Below are 18032 nucleotides of genomic sequence, written 5' to 3' on the forward strand. Positions count from 1 at the left end.
GACGGCCAAGATCCCCGCCCTCGGCTGCCACCCAGCTCACATGGCACCCGACCCCTATGGCCCCTCCTACGGGTGGTAAGCCCACGGGAAGGAGGACCCATGTCACCTCTTCGGGCTGTGCCCGGCCGGGCCCCATGGGTAAAGGCCTGGCCACCAGGCGCTTGCCATCGAGCCCCACCCCCAGGCCTGGCTCCGGGGGGGGGGCCCAGGTGACTCATGTCCGGGGAGAGGGAAACTCTGGACCATTTGTTGTCTTCATCATAGGGGTCTTGTAAGCTAGACTTTGTCTGGTCCCTCCCCTAGGACCTGTTTGCCATGGGTGACCCTACCAGGGGCATGAAGCCCCCGACAACTGAGCTCCTAGGATCACTGGGACATGCAAACCCCTCCACCGCGATAAGGTGGTAGCTCAGGGAGGGGTGCTTAGATACCTGTTTGTTGAAACTGGATGGACTGATTAGCACTGAATCTCCCAGGTCGAGCCTTGTCCAGCATACTTTTTGGGCCTGGGATCTCTTCCCCTTCCTTGGCATCTTTAAAAAAAACAAAAACAATGATGAAATATAATTCTTACAAAAAATGTTAAGTCTATTAGTGGATAATAATCATGGATCTTTGTCTACTGTGCAGCCCCCCTTTTTTTAAAAAAACATTCAGACAAACTGAATAAGAACATTTCTGGACTGGGTGACAGTGTATCAGTGATATAGTTAGATAAGTTCTGAAGTGGCTACAACATGTGCCATGTGTGTAAAAAAATATCGTATTTATAAGAACTGGTCTTGAAAAGAGGTTTCAGGTAACTTACCGTAAAAATGTAGAGGTGGTAAAGGATACCCAAAATAAGAAAAAATTGGCAAAAATATTAATTTCAATAACAGTATTTAACTTTTAACAATGGCAAAATTAATATGTTGTCTTGATAACTGTCCTACTGTGCTTTACACTAACCTAACAAACTAAACTATACAAATAATGTGACCTAAAATAAATCTAAACTGTTGTAAACCTACTCTAACCTAATCTAATACTATCCTAAACAGTGAATATGATGTAAATATAAAAGCTTCCAACTGTTGTTAACACTAGGGATGCACAATAACATTGGCACATCATCAGATATTGGCTTTAAGATGAAATACTGAAAATGGCCAGAATTCAGCCGTCCTGCCATTATCACAAAGTGATTTTTTTTTTTTTTTTGCAATTTACAAAGTGAATTGCACATTAAAAATGATTTCATGATCACTAAACTTAGGCAGGGAAAAACTTGGATGTATCATTATTGGTATTGGTTATCTGTCCACTTCCTGAATCCGGTTCGGTGACCTCAGGATTGGGTCCCTGCTTTTTGCAGATAATGTGGTCCTGTTGGCTTCATCAGGCCGTGACCTCCAGCTCTCACTGGATTGGTTCGCAGCCGATTGTGAAGCGGCTGGAATGAGAATCAGCACCTAGTCAAGGGCAGGCAGGAGTTCCGTAACCAGGAAAGCAGTCCGCGGTGGCAGCAGTACCGATGAGGAGAGAGCAGAAGGATTGTCGAAGCCAGGCAGAGGAGACGTTACCAGGAGAGCAGTCAGGGTTCCGAGACGCCGAAACAGAGCACGTGGTCGGGGACAGAAGGCAGGTAGGTACACAAGGAGTCAGGCGAGGAGAGTTGGTCGGGGACAGGCAGAGTCGGCGTCGGAAGATCTGGCAGAAGAACGCTGGAAAGTCTTGCATAGTGCAGAAGAACAATCTGGCAGTGAGTGAGTGTGCTGGAGTGGTTTATATGCTGGGTTTATTGGTGACGAGTTGCAGCTGTGAGGTGAGCAGGCTGTGGAGGTGGGCGTGGTTTGCAGGTATAGTGGAGCAGAGGGAGGGTGAGTGTCAAAGTACTGGCAGCTGGGGAGGAGGAGGCAGGCAGGCATGCACCATGACAGTGCAGGCTGATGCAGAGCTGACCAAGTTCCTCCAAGAAGTTGCACTTGATGCATCTTGTAATCCCTTGATGTGGTGGCATGACAATCAAAGAAGATATCCTTTGATGGCCAACTTGGCTCAAAAATACATGTGCATTTGCGCAACAAGCACTAGCTCAGAAAGAATGTTTAGCACTGCTGGCAACATTGCTACTCCAGAGAGATCCTGCCTTAAGCCACACAGAGTCAAGATGTTGGTATTTCTTGCTCGAAATCTGCCAGACTGAAGTAGCTATGGATTTGGATGTGGCCTGTTGAGGCTTCTGCTTTTATTTATATGGAGTGGTTTTGTTGTTAAGTTTGTGTCACAAGCTGTGACAAAACAGTGTTCTTAATATCCCCGGGCCACACCAACACAGACACAAAAGGAAGGTTCAAATTTTACAATTTATTTAAAAAGACAAGGTTTAAAACAAGGGGTTTTAGTTACTAAAAGTCAGCCGAGCAGAGGTTATTAAATAACTAAGTTAACAAAATATTAAAAGAGGTTAAAAAGTACTGTAGTCCTTGAACGTCTCATTTCTTCCTGTCTAGTCCATCAAGAGTTTTTTTTATACTCAGTCCGTTAGCAACGAGTGTTCGGTGGCAGGGGGCGTGGTCTGGCGTCGGCGTGTAGGCTGTCAGCTGTTCTTGTCTCTGCGCTGCTTCCGTCACTCCGCTCGTCGTCGATCCGTATCGCTGCAACAATCAAGTCACAATTACTGATGGGCACCACAACACTTAGCAGCCCACTCACACACGCTACACAGATCAGGCGGGTTTTCGTTCCTTTACTTATCGAGATATCTGGCTCATCACAGTATCACAGCAGCAGCAGCGTCTCGTCACAGCAGCAGCAGCGTCTCGTCACAGCATGGCACAGCACAGCCCAGCAGCAGCACGCCGTCTTGTCCACCTCGCCCGACTCACAGGTTGGCACGCCCAGAGAGAGACCCAACCTAATGATCCCCAGCTGTTTTATACCCGCTGTCTTAATTGACTACCAATCACAGGGAAACAAAGGAGGTGACAAGGGGCAAACTATCCAAGTCAATGTCCACAAGGTTTAGTCCATGCAATGAGCAAAACTGCTCCACCTCTACAAAAAAAAACACACATTAAAAAGGGGAGCAAAATACACACATCCAAACAAATATCAATACACACAAACCATAGTGGCTATGACTGAAGCAGTTCATTTCACCCTGTGACATTTTGCACATGTTGTTTACAAAGGTCCTAATCGGCAGTTTTGCCTGTTTTGCCTGTTAAGGATTGTATGGCTCTTTATGTCTGAGCCTAATATTATTTATGAAGAACAATTTTGTTTACAGAGACCTGATAATCAATTTATTTATTTTTGTTTTGTCTGGTTTGTATTTCCATTTTATTTATTTTTTGTTGTGTTTTGTTTTTATTCAAGTGCATTTTTGTTAACAGGGACTGAGAGTCCGTTGTTTGAGTTTGGTTGTTTTGTTTTTTCATTTTTGATATTAAAAATGTCTTCTAATTCCAATCTAAATATTCTTTAGAAATTGAAATTTATTGAACTTTGAAAGGGTGTACTTGCATTATTATGCCATCATCATTATTTTAGTTTAAAATCATCTGAAAATGGCAATAATTTTAAATTTCTGGGACAATATATCGTACAGCAAAATTTGTTATTGTGACAATCCTACTGATAGCAGCAACAGTGAGTGACAAAGATGTTTCTGAATATTTCACATATGTGTGGAAGTGCATGTGTAATATGTATATGGGTGTAGTGGCCTCTTGTGGTACAGTGGGACTACAAGAGGCCACTGTGGGGCCAATTGTGGTGCAGTAGAAGAGCCTGGGTGTACTAGTATACGCGCGTTTAATGCTAATGCATGTGGGGTATGTGTTGCGCCGAATAGTAATAGGTTCCCACACCCTAACTAGAAAATTTTGTTCTTTCCGACCTCAACAATTTTCCTATAAATTGTGTATGAAGACCTTTAACTGTAAGCAGCAGAAGACTGCTTGAGAATTTCTTGTGAAAGAGCAGAGACAGAGATATCCAGAGTGCGAGAGCTCGTTAGTGATGTCACGTGCTCTGAACTCAACATTCCATCTCCATTTGATTCCATTATAAACGCAGAAATAATTAAGCAAAAAACTTAAATCGGCAAAATTCAAAAACCGTAAAAGATACAAAAGAGCTGAATCATACCAAAAGAGTTGACGGCCTTGTGACCTGTTTAAAAATGGAGTCTCTAGCTGAAAGTCTGCGAAAGCAGTAGAAGTGGGTTAAAGAGAATTTGAAAAATTCATTTAAAAGGGATAAAAAAGTTTTAGAAAAAGCTTAATATTTAAAAAATACAAAGAGTAGAAATGAGAAAAGTCAGAGCAATAATGTCCTGAACAAGCTGAACATTCTGATAGTTGAATGGTTTAAATAGCACAAAGTATGCAGAACTAGTTAGCTGGCGAAAAACGTACAGATGGTGAAATAAGAATAAAGATTTGGATAACTAACTAGAAAATGCATTTCCTGCAGCTGAAATCAGTTTGAGAGTATGTTTGAAAATGCATGAATTTATTGCTGAAAATGCATGAATTTATTGCTAAAAATGCAGAGATGTATTACAAATTGACTGAAGCATCTGAAAAACTGGCAGAAATGAAAGCTGAACTGCTTTAAGTGAAGAAGCTCCAAGTTGAACTGCAAGAGAGTCATAGGAAGAAGTTGATGTCGACTGAAAAGTTTAAAATAATCAATGTTTGATATTTTAGGCATAAAATGTAGAAAATAAAATAAGAGGCATAAATGTAATTGAAGAGCATAATATTTTGACATTAAAATGGTTTCTGTAGCTTAAAGCAGGCAGAGGTAGCAGCTGACCAGAAAGTACGGGAGAAATAGTATTACTAGTATTAGTAGCATGAGCATTAGCCATTGTAGTAGTAGTTGTAGTTCTGGAAGAAGAGAAGGTTACAGTACTTCTATCACTACGAGGAGCATTACATGAGGCAGACAGAGAAACAGACAAAGACAAAGACACCTAAGAGAGGGCTTCTATTTTCTTCTATTTTTCTGTACTTCTGGTTACCATTTTTTGCCCTGTCAATATTATATCTTATAGCCCATACTATACAATAACCTAATTTACTTTACAAAAATTATTTGTATATTTGATATTGCAATTAAAATTCTGTTTAGGTGTTTGGGGACCCCAGTGTGCAGAAATATCAAATACACTGTTTTGACAATGGTCAGGGACTGTATTTCATTTATCAGAGAGTAAGTGTGGCTGGGATGTGACTTCTTTTCTTTCTTTTTTTTTTTAAATTTAATTTGAAGACATTTCTGGACAAATATTTCACCTTGAGACTCCCTGAGTGACTCCATTGATACCCCTGTGTCACAGTTTTGGGCAATGATAAATGGTGTGATTTTGAATTTTTTTATTTTATTTTTTTTAAGTAACGTGTTATGTGTTTTGAATACAAAATGCATCAATTTAAAGTTGGCAAAACATATTATTGACAGCAGCAATCCAAAGTCAGAGACATATTTATAGATACACTGTATATGATAGATAGACAGAAACAAAAACAAAGAGAGAGACACAAACAGACAGTGAGAGACAGAGACATAAAGGGAGAAACAAAGAGAAGGAGGAGACAGAGGCGCATTACAGACCCGTCCTATCTGATAGCATTCACCATCAGCCCCCGAATACCCTTATCTGATCATAGTGGAAGTATAGAGACAGAGACAGACAGTGTGAGATAGAGAGAGAGAGAGCGAGACAGAGAGACACACAGTGAGAGACAGAACCACAGGCAGAGAGACACACAGTGACAGACAGAGAGACAGACAGAGAGAGAGAGAGAGAGAAAGACACAAAGATTGACAGAAAGACAGACAGAGAAAAAACGAGAGACCGGGACAAAGAGGAAAAAAGAGACAGAGTGAGACATAGGGAGAGACAGCAGAAAGACACACTGTGAGAGACAGAGAGACAGACAGAGAGACACACAGTGAGACAGAGAGAGAGCAACAATGACAGAGAGAAAGAAAGATCAACAGAAAGAGAGAAAGACAGACAGAGTCAGAGAAGAAAAAAGAGAGACAGAGACAGACAGAGAAATAGAGAGAAAGAGGTAGAGAGCAAGAGACAGATAGAGAGAAAAAAGAGATAAAGAAAGAGACGAAGAGAGAGAGACAGATAGAGAGACAGACAGGAGCTGATGAAGGTCTGACCTGCTGATTAGAAGCACCTGATGTCTGAAAGTGACACAAAGAAGGAATTTCAAACTTAAATTTCTGGAAGTTTGAATCTGTTCACTATAGGAGGCATCTGTGTATCGAGGAAGACATGCACACATCAGCAAGGCACTGTTTTTCGACACAGAGAGTAAGAAAGACAGAGACACAGAAAGACAGACAAAGAGATGTAGAGAGAGAGAAAGGTAGAAAGACAGAGACTGACAAAAAGGTTTACAGAGAGAGAGGAAGACAGAGACAGACAAAAATACACAGAAAAAAAGAAAGACAGAGACAGGCAGAAAGAGAGACAGAAAGACAGATAGGAAGACAGACAGACAAAAAGACAGATACAGAGACAGACACAAAGAGAAAGAGAGACAGAGTCAGAGAGACACACAGAAAGACAGAGACGCAGAGAGAGAGACAGATAGAATGACACAGAGAGACAGACAGACAAAGAGATGCAGATCGAGAGGGACAGACAGAGTCAGAGAGAGAGAGAGAGAAAGACAGAGACAGGCAGAAAGACAGAGAGACAGACAAAGAGAGAGAGAGAGACAGACAGTGATAGCATTAATACTACAGAAACAAAGTGGAGCTGATGGAGGTCTGACCTGCTGATTAAAGCACCTGTAGCTGTGTTCAAATTCAGGGTCTGCATCCTACGGAGGCTGCATTCGAAGGCCGATTACGTCACAGCGCGCTGCGCAAAGGCATTTGGTTGCAATTTGAAGGCTATATTTTTGTGCAGCCCACAAATGCGGCCTTCTTTTCCCTCTTTTTGGAGGATGCATCGCTACTACTATCCTTCGCGGCCTTCCATTTCCCAAGATTTCTTGCGTGCTGGCTATTTTCAAAACTCCTTTGTGATTATGGCAGCAGAGTGAGATTGGAGCGCAGATTTCACATTTAAATGTAAGTATTGGGTTTTTACTCATTTGAAAATTAAACGCCAGATATGTTAAACTTTGAGGGACCTTAAAACCTTATAATTTCTTTTATAATACATGACGTTAGTAATGCTAACATGTAGCCACCTAGCATGCTAGCTATGTGAAGGTAGAGCCAGCTCGGCGCTGTAGCCCCACAGTACTGCCTGCAGCAGAGGAGAGCTCCACCTGCTGAGTGAGGCTCTGCTGCCCATTTAGCTTGATACCAGGAGCTCTCAGCCTTTGGATGTAAAGCCTTAAAAGCTTCGCTTTCATTTGTCAGATGTCCAGAGGTTGACTTATATGGTCTTGTGACTGTGGAGATGTTATTTATGCTTCATAATATTAGGTATATAAATGGACCAAGATTAAAGTTTTGAGTCCTGCTTGATTTAAACTGTGCAACTGTAAAGTCTAGTTAACTGTTTGCAATGAATATTAGATTAATACAATATAATTAAAATAATATTCATAAGAAAAAAAAAAAATATTATTTTTGCGACAAAAGAGCTTTTCTGTTTGTCATGCTTTACATTTCATCTTGCTTTAAGGAGCAAGGAGCAAACTGAAAGCTTCATAAAGCTGCGTGGTGAAAACGGCCATTTGTTCACCGGGGCCAAAAACACTGCCACTGTCAGATGGAGGTAAGGCAATAATAAATAGCCCTTTTGTATTATATACAAATTGAATGTTAAAGTTACTTAAATTAACCCAAATACTGTACAATGCCTAAAATAAAATAATAATCCTAAAGACCAAAGGGCATCATGTAAATGTTTAATTGAGAGATTTTGTGCCTGTCCTGATGTCACCTTTATATGAATAATCTTTTCATCCCTGTTATTCTGATCATGTGTTTGCCTTTTCTCTTTCTTCTCTCTGTGTTAAGAACAATCCTGGAAAAAATGGGCCTGGAGGGGAAGGTCAAGCCCCAACAGGCAAAAAAAAATGGGACAACCTAAAAAAAAAATACAAAGTATGTACAGGTTTGGATGATGATTTCAAAAATAAATTATATTAGTTTTACACATTCAAGTTAATAAATACTCTGTTATGCTGTAAAGCCCTCTGAGGCAAACTGTGATTTGTAATAATGGCCTTTTTAAATAAAATTGACTTGCTGAAAATTGCTGCTGTTGACATGATTGATTTCCTTTGCCTTAAGATTGCAAAGATCCAGGGACAGGAAGGGGGTCAGCGGGAAGCTCACCGCTGCAACTTGGCCCTGGTTTGTCCTCATGGATGAGATGTTAGGACAGAGGCCTTCCATGGCTCCCCCTGTCCTAATTGCCTCCATCCCTGAGGACACACCAGGGCCAAGTGCCATGGGGGCTGACCAGGAGGATGAGGATGATGATGATGATGGAAGAGGAGAGCCAGCCAGGGCCAGTGAGAAAGAGAAAGAGAAGGAGAGAGGATAGCCTCCTTAATTTGATTATAGGGGGACATGAAGCTGCAGAGGGTGCAGAGGAGAGGAGAGCACAGGAGAGCAGAGAGAGAATGGATGGGCTCTTCTCTCTGCTCAAGAGAATGGTGGACAGGCTGTGATTTATTTATTTTTTTTTTTTTTTTTTTACTGTTTTTTTGTTAATATTATTTGAGTTCTATTTTATATTGTTTATGTTTTTGGTTGAAATTATTTTGGTAGAGTTCATTGTCGCATTCAAGATTTTATGTTGTATTTATTAAAATATTGTTACTTTGTAACACGTTATCTATTTCATTTAGTATTTACAACTTAACAACTTTATGGTTTGCAAATGGCATCAAGTGCGACTTTTCAGGGACGACTTGGGATTGATTGATTTTTTTTCTTTTATTTACAAAAATCCGAACATTTCTAGCCATTGACAAGGTGACAGTCTTAAAATGTACAATTATTTACAAAAGTACAACAGAAATGACTACAGATTACATCATCAAATTATTTGGTGTTTAACAAAAAAACATAATACTTATCAAAATAAATAAAACTATTTACAGTGTAAGCTGAGCAGGAGTCCCTGGCAGTGCTGCTGGACTGGATGGGATGCCACAATGAAGACCCTGGTGTCTTCTGTCTGTCCTTGGGACATCACCTGGGGTGGTCTCCAGAGTGTGTTAGAGGATGCTTTTTTCCACTGTCCACCACATCGTCCATCAACTGGATTTGCAGGGCTGTCGAAGGCTGCCATGTCACTAAGAATTTTTTAAGATAGAGGTGAGAATTAAACAAAGTGCAAACAAAGTACTACTTCACCCCTTTATTTAGACAAAGCACATCCCACCACAAATTATTTCAACAAACAAAACACTCTACAAAACACTTCAGCCTTCAAATTATTTTACTTGCCAACTAAAGATGGAGTCGGAGTGAACCTCCTCCGAGGCAGACACCTCCGCAGACAGCTGGTCCTGCCACAGAGTACCACTGACAGCCCCCAACCCGTTCTCCCCCTCATCCTCCGGCATGTCGTCCTGCAGCTCATCCTGTGGGGCCATGATGTCTCCTGCTCCGAGGCATATGTTGTGCAGAATGGCACATGCTGTTATGACCTGAAATGAAAAAAAAAAAAATTCATTAATTTTGATTTACTCTACTTCACCATTAAAATGAAATCCTGTTGAGTGATGACGTACCTGAGGCACAAAGGTATGGTGCACCTCCAGCACTTGCAGGAAGATGGAGCGAAACTTGGTCTTCATCATTCCAAAGGCACACTCAATGATAGCGTGCGCCCTGCAATGATGGCCGCTGAAGCACTGGGTTCCCACACCTTGTACCAGCCACTTGTAGGGAGTGATGAGGGGGAGTGGGTGTTGGAGGCACGGGTACCCGCCGTCTGAGAGGATGAAATGCCCTGGAGGAGGGTAGATGGCCTGTCTGTACAGTGGGCTGTGCTGGAGCACTCTGGAGTCGTGCACCGAACCCGGCCAGCCCACGTACGTGTCTATGAAGCAGCCCTGATGGTCACAAACTGCCTGCAGGATAACTGAGGCAAACAGTTTCCTGTTCTTGTAACAGTGACCATCAGGGCCACTTGGTGGCTTGATCTTGACATGGCAGCCGTCGATTGCTCTAGCAGCTTTTATAAAAGCTCTGTGTCTTGCCAGGCCTGCAAATCCACAAGTTACTGTTGCCAGGTCTTCTGCAGTCTTCAGGAAGCAGATGACTTTGTGGCAAAGAGTCACCACCTCCTCAGTAACTCGGTGGACGATGCGGTATGCGGTATGACGCCCCACTCGCCAGCCAGAAGAGGAACACCAAGGTCTCTATTGTGGCTCCCCATCCATGTATCCGCTTCTGGTGGAGAAGGTCCAGCAGCACTGCCAGAGACTCTGCTCAGTCTGAAGTCCTGCCTGGTGTCACCTTGTTCAAAAAACCTGTCCATTATAAACGCAGAAATCATCTGAAAAAGGCATAAAACTACTGCTGAAGAATCCACACTAAATAAAGAAAGGGAATACAATAGTGTGGATGCTTCAGCAGCCACACTATTGTTATCCCTTTCTTATAATAATAATAATCCCTTTCTCATAATAATAATAAAAAAAAAATATGACGAATAACAGATAGCGATGGCAGACTCGAGGGCACCTCAAGTGGCCCCGCAGGGGACAATTGTGGTGCAGCAGAACAGCCTGGGGATACTAGTATGTACATAGTTTGAATTGCTGCGACTTTGGACATATTATGAATTTGTTCACTACTTTTGTATTATTTATTGGAATTCATGTGTTGATTTACACCAGCTGGTGACTGATTGGCATTGGGTCTCTGTTTGATAAGGGTCACACCCACAGTGGCACAATAACGCTGAAGAAAGCTCAGTGCCGAAACACGTCCGTTTTTTGCCTGCTGTGTGTGAATAAACAATATTTAATGCTTATCGGTGAGTGCTAACAACTTCCTTTTACTGTTATGGAAAACCTGCTGCATTTTGGTTCTAGCTAGCTTTTTAGTCAAAATGCTCTGAACAATTAAAAATTAGTAGGAGCCAGGATGGAACTGGTCCAGTGTTGGTAGAAAAGGGCTCCAAGTAGTAGTAGTAGTGGTAATAACTAGGATATGAGCTGAGTTGGATCAAGCAACCTGAACTCTAAAAAGAACTGATACAAAGGATTTGTTTCTTTACTTTTTCACAGCACTACATCAGATCAATCATCATATTCAGTTTGCAACCACTTGCACCATTTTTTTCAGCTTTAACAATAGGGCTTTTTGAGAATGTGCTTAGAATTACCAAAAAGTGATCTTATCCTCAAAAGGGTGTGTTACAAAAACCCGAGTGGACCCAGCAGCCAGTGAAGTCTTTCTTAGGGGTAAAATGTGTGGGCCGACTGTATCAAGGGCAGAATTTAGTGTGAATAATGTGCGAGGGGCATGATAAGGATTTTCATGGTTAACGGGATCTGTTTAGTGCTGGGAGGAGGTGAGGTCAATGCTGCTGAGAGATGGTGAGCTCACTGAAGAGGCAATTATGCTGGGGAAACCTGGCTTTTTTTTTGATTAAATGAATACGCTTTACTGCCTGAGTCTCTGAAATGTTGCAAGGAGAAGGGGTTAATTAATGATGTAGTTTAGTGCAGTTTATTAAAAGAAACCTGGAGTGAGCTTCAATGATATTACACTTTTTTTTAGAATTGTAGGGGCCTCATGTAATTGTAGAATTGCCATTTGATCTCTGTTTGGGGGACTGTATTTACACATAAACTTTTCCAGACCAAACTTTCATGGACATCCAAAATCTCCCCATTAGGTAGTTCTAAGACTTTACAGGGACAGTACATGAGACAAAAGTTGCAAGACAAATATTAAGCAACACAAATACAGAAGGAAATGTTGTCAATAGAAAGACATTGCGTCTAATTTATGTCATGTCCTTAATTTTTCTCTCTTTACCGTTCGGGTCTCACCTATTACATTATGTATCCATAATCCACTGCTTATTTGTTTATATTTATATCTAGTACTTGAGTTATTCTGTGTTCAGCTCATTCATTTGTCAGGAAAACATCTTCAGCTAAACTAAACTAATAAACAAAATACGCTAAGGCTATACGAAGCCCCTGTTGACCAAACTACATTGGTATATTTACTAATATGTGTGTAGAAACATTGTTGCTCTGAACAATAACATAAATGTACTTGAATTATTATTTGAGTTATGACACATGCATACAGGATGATTTTGTTCTTACCATTGTGCGCATGTTGGTGAATCATAATTATTCATAACTTAAGAGTACGTGCCCACCATTAGCAATCAACATACTGCCATGCCCCTTTTGGGAAATATGTTTGTGGTGTATCATGGAGAGAGGAGTGATGTTTCCTTTAAGGCCCTGATACTCCAGTGTTGGATCCTAAGCTAACTTCTGTGAATGTCTTGGCAGTCAGACATAGCTGATTAGCCATTTTATCACTCTCTTCAAACATATCTGTTTCTGACAATCTCTGGCTTGTCTATCAAAGCCTATATAAATATGCTATGTATTCAGACAAAAGGTATGTTTACATTTTAGGTAGGAAAATACTGGTGAATCCCAGAGGTGGCTCAATTTGACCTTGCATCCATACCATTCTTCTTGAACATAATATCTCCAGAAGATCTTGAGGAAATTAATATAAATCTTTAATAGGATATGATGATAAAGTGATGAGATTTTACATCCAGAAGGTCAAACAGGTCTACAGAAAACACTTTTTGGCCATTACTTTAGATTATATCTCAGGAACAGAAGGGGAGACATTCGGTCAGATATTGAATTAGTGACATAAATTTTGACACTTTGCTGTTTGTAGAGATATTCTTTGCTGTCAGGGGGAAGATGTGTCTGAAGCATCCATGTTTTCACAGACATGGATGTAAACTGTAAGAGAAGATTGATTTGTATACGGAGGCATACAACTGCAGGGCGGTATATTTAGTTTTTACTGTAGCATAATTTTTATTATAATTAATATGCCCACAGCTTCATGGGTGACTCACAAACAGTATATTAATAAGTATGAAAATTGGTTCACAGCCATCAATACCTCAGTCACAACCATAAATCTAAAGGTAATTGAGCTTTAGAATTTTTTTCTGAGCATGATGGCAGAGTATCAATGATTAGAGGCACACCTTCTTCTGCACTCTGATGGCTTTATCTTCAAATGTTATGTTAATGTAATCACTAACGTGGAGAAAGTGCTGAGTTGCCCTTTGCGCTGTTGTTACAGTCTTTTATGAGTGATGAAGCCATTTGCATTGGAGGCTCTCCAGCTATGACTACAACACCTAACAAGTTTTCCAAGATGCCAAAACCAATTATTATAATAAGCTGTTATCTCTTCTAATTGTTTCTCCGACTGTAGCTCTGTATGTTTTCTGGCTTACAGTTTCCCTTGTTTTCCTCTTCTTCTGTTTTTCATTGTCAGATATCTTTTTCCTGTTTTTGCCTCCATATGTTGTTTCTTTCATGATCTCACTGAACTCTCATCATCTGTCATCTGTTTTCACAATTCATTTTCATGTTGATTCTTTCAGTTTCACTAGTTTTCTGTTCTATTTTAACTATTATTTTTTAATTCCCAACACCACTGATTGAAAAAACACTTACTGACTCTGTCTCGCTCTTCTCTTTCCCCCGCCACCCCTCCATCTTTACCCCAGGATGTTCAGATAGTCAGTACGGATGAGAGCCAGGTCTTCCTTGCCATCCAGGAGTGGTACCAGTCAGACACGTATAACCTGTACCAGTCTGACCCCCAGGGCGTCTACTACTCCATCGTCCTGCAAAATGTTCGCAGCACCAAGCAGCCAGAGGAAAATGTTCTCATCGACATACTTGAGGTGAGAAGGGGTGGAGGAGTGGGGTCATTGTCAAGTCAAGTCAAGTCAACTTTATTTATAGAGCCCATTATCACAAAAAATGGTTTGCCTCAGAGGGCTTTACAGTGTACGACATCCCTCTGCCCTCTGCCCTCTGCCCTGAAATTATTAATTGCACTCTATGATGATGTTGAGGGTGATGATGGGTCTCATGCGTATATTGATAGGGAGGTGTCCAAAGGCAAGATCACAGCATCGGTGCAACCAGGACCAGACCACGATCAGGGCAAGCGGGGGGTACAGTATCAGTACAGCCACAGCACGGTCAGGCACAGCCAAGGTTACGGCCAGGATCTGGGAAAACTAGGAATAAAGGGAGCAGGAATGCTCCCGAGAGGCAACGGGATTAGTGTAGAGCAGTTCAACAGACCCAGGCTCCGTAATCGCGAGCCCCAGGTAGTGACAGTACCACATGGCTATCACAGATGTAAGTCTAAGCTAAACTACTGAGGCTAAGCTAAGCTTGCAAACGGCAATGCAGTAAACAGACGTGCATGATTTTCCGATGGTGGCATTGAGAGAAGGAAAAAGAGCTCAGCGTATCAAAAGGAAGTCCCCCGGCAGGTTAAACCTATGTCAGTCTAACAATGGGTTGGTCCAGGCAGCCTGAGCCAGCCCTAATTACAAGTTTTATCAAAGAGGAAGGTCTTAAGTCTATCCTTAAAAGTTGAAATGGTGTCTGCTCCCCAGACCGAAACTGGAAGATGGTTCCATAGGAGAGGAGAGTGGTAGCTGAAGGCTCTGGTTCCTATCCTACTTTTGGAAACTTTGGGAACCACAAGTAACCCTGCATTTTCAGAGCGCAGTGATCTTGAGGGTTGGTAAGGAACTATGAGCTGCGACAGATAGGATGGAGCCTGACCATTTAGAGCTTTGTAAGTAAGGAGGAGGGTTTTAAATTCAATCCTGGATTTCACAGGGAGCCGGTGCAAAGAAACTAAAATCCCTTTCTTGCTTCCCGTTAGAACACGAGCAGCAGCGTTTTGCACCAGTTGGAAAGACCTAAGAGATTTGTTGGGCAACCAAATAATAGGGAGTTACAGTAATCCAGCCTAGAGGTGACAAATGCATGTACTAATTTTTCAGCATCTGTTTGGGACAGGATATGTCTAATTTTTGCGATGTTGTGCAAGTGAAAGAAAGCCGTCCTTGACGTTTGTTTTATATGGGAGGCAAAAGATGAATCTTCATCAAATAAATAAAACTCAGAGGTTCCGTACAATTGTGCTAGAGGCTAAGGTAATGCCATCTAGAGAAAAAGAGCTTCTGAGGTGTTTGGGGCCAAGAACAATTACTTCAGTTTTGTCTGAATTCAAAATCAGGAAATTTACGGCTCATCCAGGCTTTTACATCCTTAAGACATTGAAAGTTTGAAGTCTAGATAGCTGATCAGTTTCATCTGGTTTCATAGATAGATATAATTGCATATCGTCAGCATAACAATGGAAATTTATAGAGTGTTTTCTAATTATGTTGCCTAGAGGAAGCATTTATGAAGCAAAAAGGATTGGTCCAAGCACCGAACCCTGTGACACTCTGAAGCAGACCTTAGTATGTGCGGGAGGGTTGATCATTGGTGTGAACAAATTGGGAACGATCTGATAAGTTTGACTTAAACCAGGCTAGTGCCATTCCTTTAAGGCCAATTAAGTGTTCCAGTCTGTGCAGTAAGATTTGATGGTCAATAGTGTCAAATGCGGCACTGAGATCTAATAGGATTAAAACAGAGACCAGACCTGTATCAGAAGCAATAAATAAGTCGTTGTTAATTTTTGCTAGTGCCGTCTCTGTACTATGATGAACTCTAAAGCCTGACTGAAAGTCCTCGAATAAACTATTATCTTGGAGATAGTCACGGAGTTGATGAGCAACTACTCTCTCAAAGATTTTAAAAATAAAAATCTAAAATCTCAGGATCGAGAGTAGGCTTCTTTAGAAGAGGTTTAATGACAGCTACCTTCAAGGACTGTGGTACATAGCCTGTTAATAAAGACCCATTGATCATATCTAATAAAGAGTTGTCCAATAAGTGCAAAACATCCTTAAGGAGCTTAGTTGGGATGGGGTCAAGCAGGCATGTTGATGGCTAAGATGCAGAAATCAAAGTGTAGAGTCGATGGCGGTCAATGGGGGAGAAACAGTCCAACTAAATTTCAGGCCTTGCTGCCATATCCAGGCTATCTGTGTCCAGGGTCGGGTCAGGTAAGGGCAAGAGGTGATGGATTTTATCTCGAATAGTTATAATTTTATCATTAAAGAAATTCATAAAGTCGTCACTTCTTAGGGCCGAAGGAATACAAGGCTCTATGGAGCTGTGACTCTGAGTCAGCCTGGCTACAGTGCTGAAAAGAAACATGGGATTGTTTTTGTTTTCCTCGATTAATGATGAGTAATAGTTTGCCCAGGCATGGCGGAGGGCCTTCTTATAGACTTTAAGACTGTCCATCCAGACTAAACAGAACTCTTCCAGGTTGGTTAAACGCCAGTGTCTTTCAAATTTTCGCGATGTTTCAATTTGCGGATCTGGAGGTTAAACCATGAAGCTAATTTTCTTTGTTTCATTATTTTCTTCTTGATGGGTGCAACAGTGTCGAGAGCTGATTGCAGTGAGCCAGTAGCATTACCAACAAGACAGTCAATTTGAAAATGACTTAAGTTGGTAAGAGTATTCTCAGTAAGACATGGTAGTGATGTCAGTGCAGAAGGAATCAGTTTCTTAAATTTAGCCACTGCAGAATCAGATACACATCTAGAATAGTAACTCTTACTGAGAGGCTTGTAGTTGAGTAATAAAAAATTGAAAGTTAAAATAATAAATAGTTTAAATAATGGTCTGACAGAGCAGGAATCTCAGGAAAGACTAATAAATCTTCAATATCGATGCCGTATGCAAGGACAAGATTGAGGGTGTGATTGTAGCGGTGGGTTTATGTACACACTGACTGAAGCCAGTTGAATCCAAAAGTGTGGAGAAAGCAGAACTAAGGCTATCACTATAAATATCCATGTGAATGTTAATTCAGATAGAAATTCAGAGTATGAGCCAGGTGTGCGGTTAAACAAATGATGTGGTCGGGAGACAGACACCGTTTTTATAACATTTACATTATAGGTGTGTGACTGTGCTAGAAGCTCAGAGAAGCGTGTAAGACAGTGACTCTGCACTCTGGTCCCAACTCACCTCACCCCTTTCTATGTAATGTCTAATCCCGGAAAGGTGGGACAAAGTCATCAAGTGTCACAGCCAGGACAAGACATACAGTAGTAGTAACAGTGCTGAAGCAAGGTGTGAAACATAAATCTGGAAGACATGATCATGTGTGGGGAGGTGTGATGTGTTGATGACGGATTTGGTGGTGACCACACTATGGCAGCTGTTAGCAGTTAGCAGCTAATACAAAGAAGAACAGCGTCCATAAATGTCTGCAAACTGGGACACAATGAACTCTGGAGCTCCTTATCCTCCTAGCAGAGGATGAGATCAGATGCAATGAGACTGACATGTTATGCCTTTATTACTATTTAGAAAGTGTTGGACATGCATATATTATATGTTACACTTGAGGCTAGTGTAGCATTTGATATATCTTGCTGGTAAACATCTTGCTGGTCATGCCTCTTTTGATTGCTGGATGGAGTGATGCAGTGTATAATCACACATTGGGGGAGAATGATGGCGCCGTCATTTGGTTCTGTGTAAAAATGCAGGGGTGGTATAAAGGGGGGGCTTTGTTGCAATCTCTGTGTAAGAGCAGCTTCAGTAAAATCAATCAGTCAAGTCAATTCAGCTTCATTTATAAAGCCTATTGTCACAAATCACAGTTTGCCTCAGAGGGCTTAAGAGCATAGGGCATCCCTCTGTCCTTAGACTAAGGTCTACTTCATCTTAGAGGCTAATATTATTTTTTTTTACTTCACAAGTTATTTAAATCTTTAGTTTTAGTTACTCACTTTAGTTTATTTGTATTTTTATCAGTAATCTAAATATGCATAATGTCTTACTATTAATTAAACGACCCACTCATATATAAAGTAATTAAGGGGAGTTCCACCTTTACCAGCTGCA

The 18032-nt window shown here is 41.2% G+C and overlaps 1 protein-coding gene across 1 annotated transcript in view; it reads left to right on the top strand.

Annotated features, from left to right (window-relative positions):
• Positions 1-18032, top strand: part of sorcs2 (sortilin-related VPS10 domain containing receptor 2) — a 353265-nt gene that overhangs the window by 251577 nt on the left and 83656 nt on the right. Inside the window, 3 exon segments of the mRNA XM_042512640.1 lie at positions 791-826; positions 3973-3994; positions 13737-13927. Coding sequence (XP_042368574.1) covers positions 791-826; positions 3973-3994; positions 13737-13927 — 249 coding nt within the window.

The sequence above is a fragment of the Plectropomus leopardus genome, chromosome 23, assembly GCF_008729295.1.
Source record: "Plectropomus leopardus isolate mb chromosome 23, YSFRI_Pleo_2.0, whole genome shotgun sequence".
NCBI classification, from domain to species: domain Eukaryota; kingdom Metazoa; phylum Chordata; class Actinopteri; order Perciformes; family Serranidae; genus Plectropomus; species Plectropomus leopardus.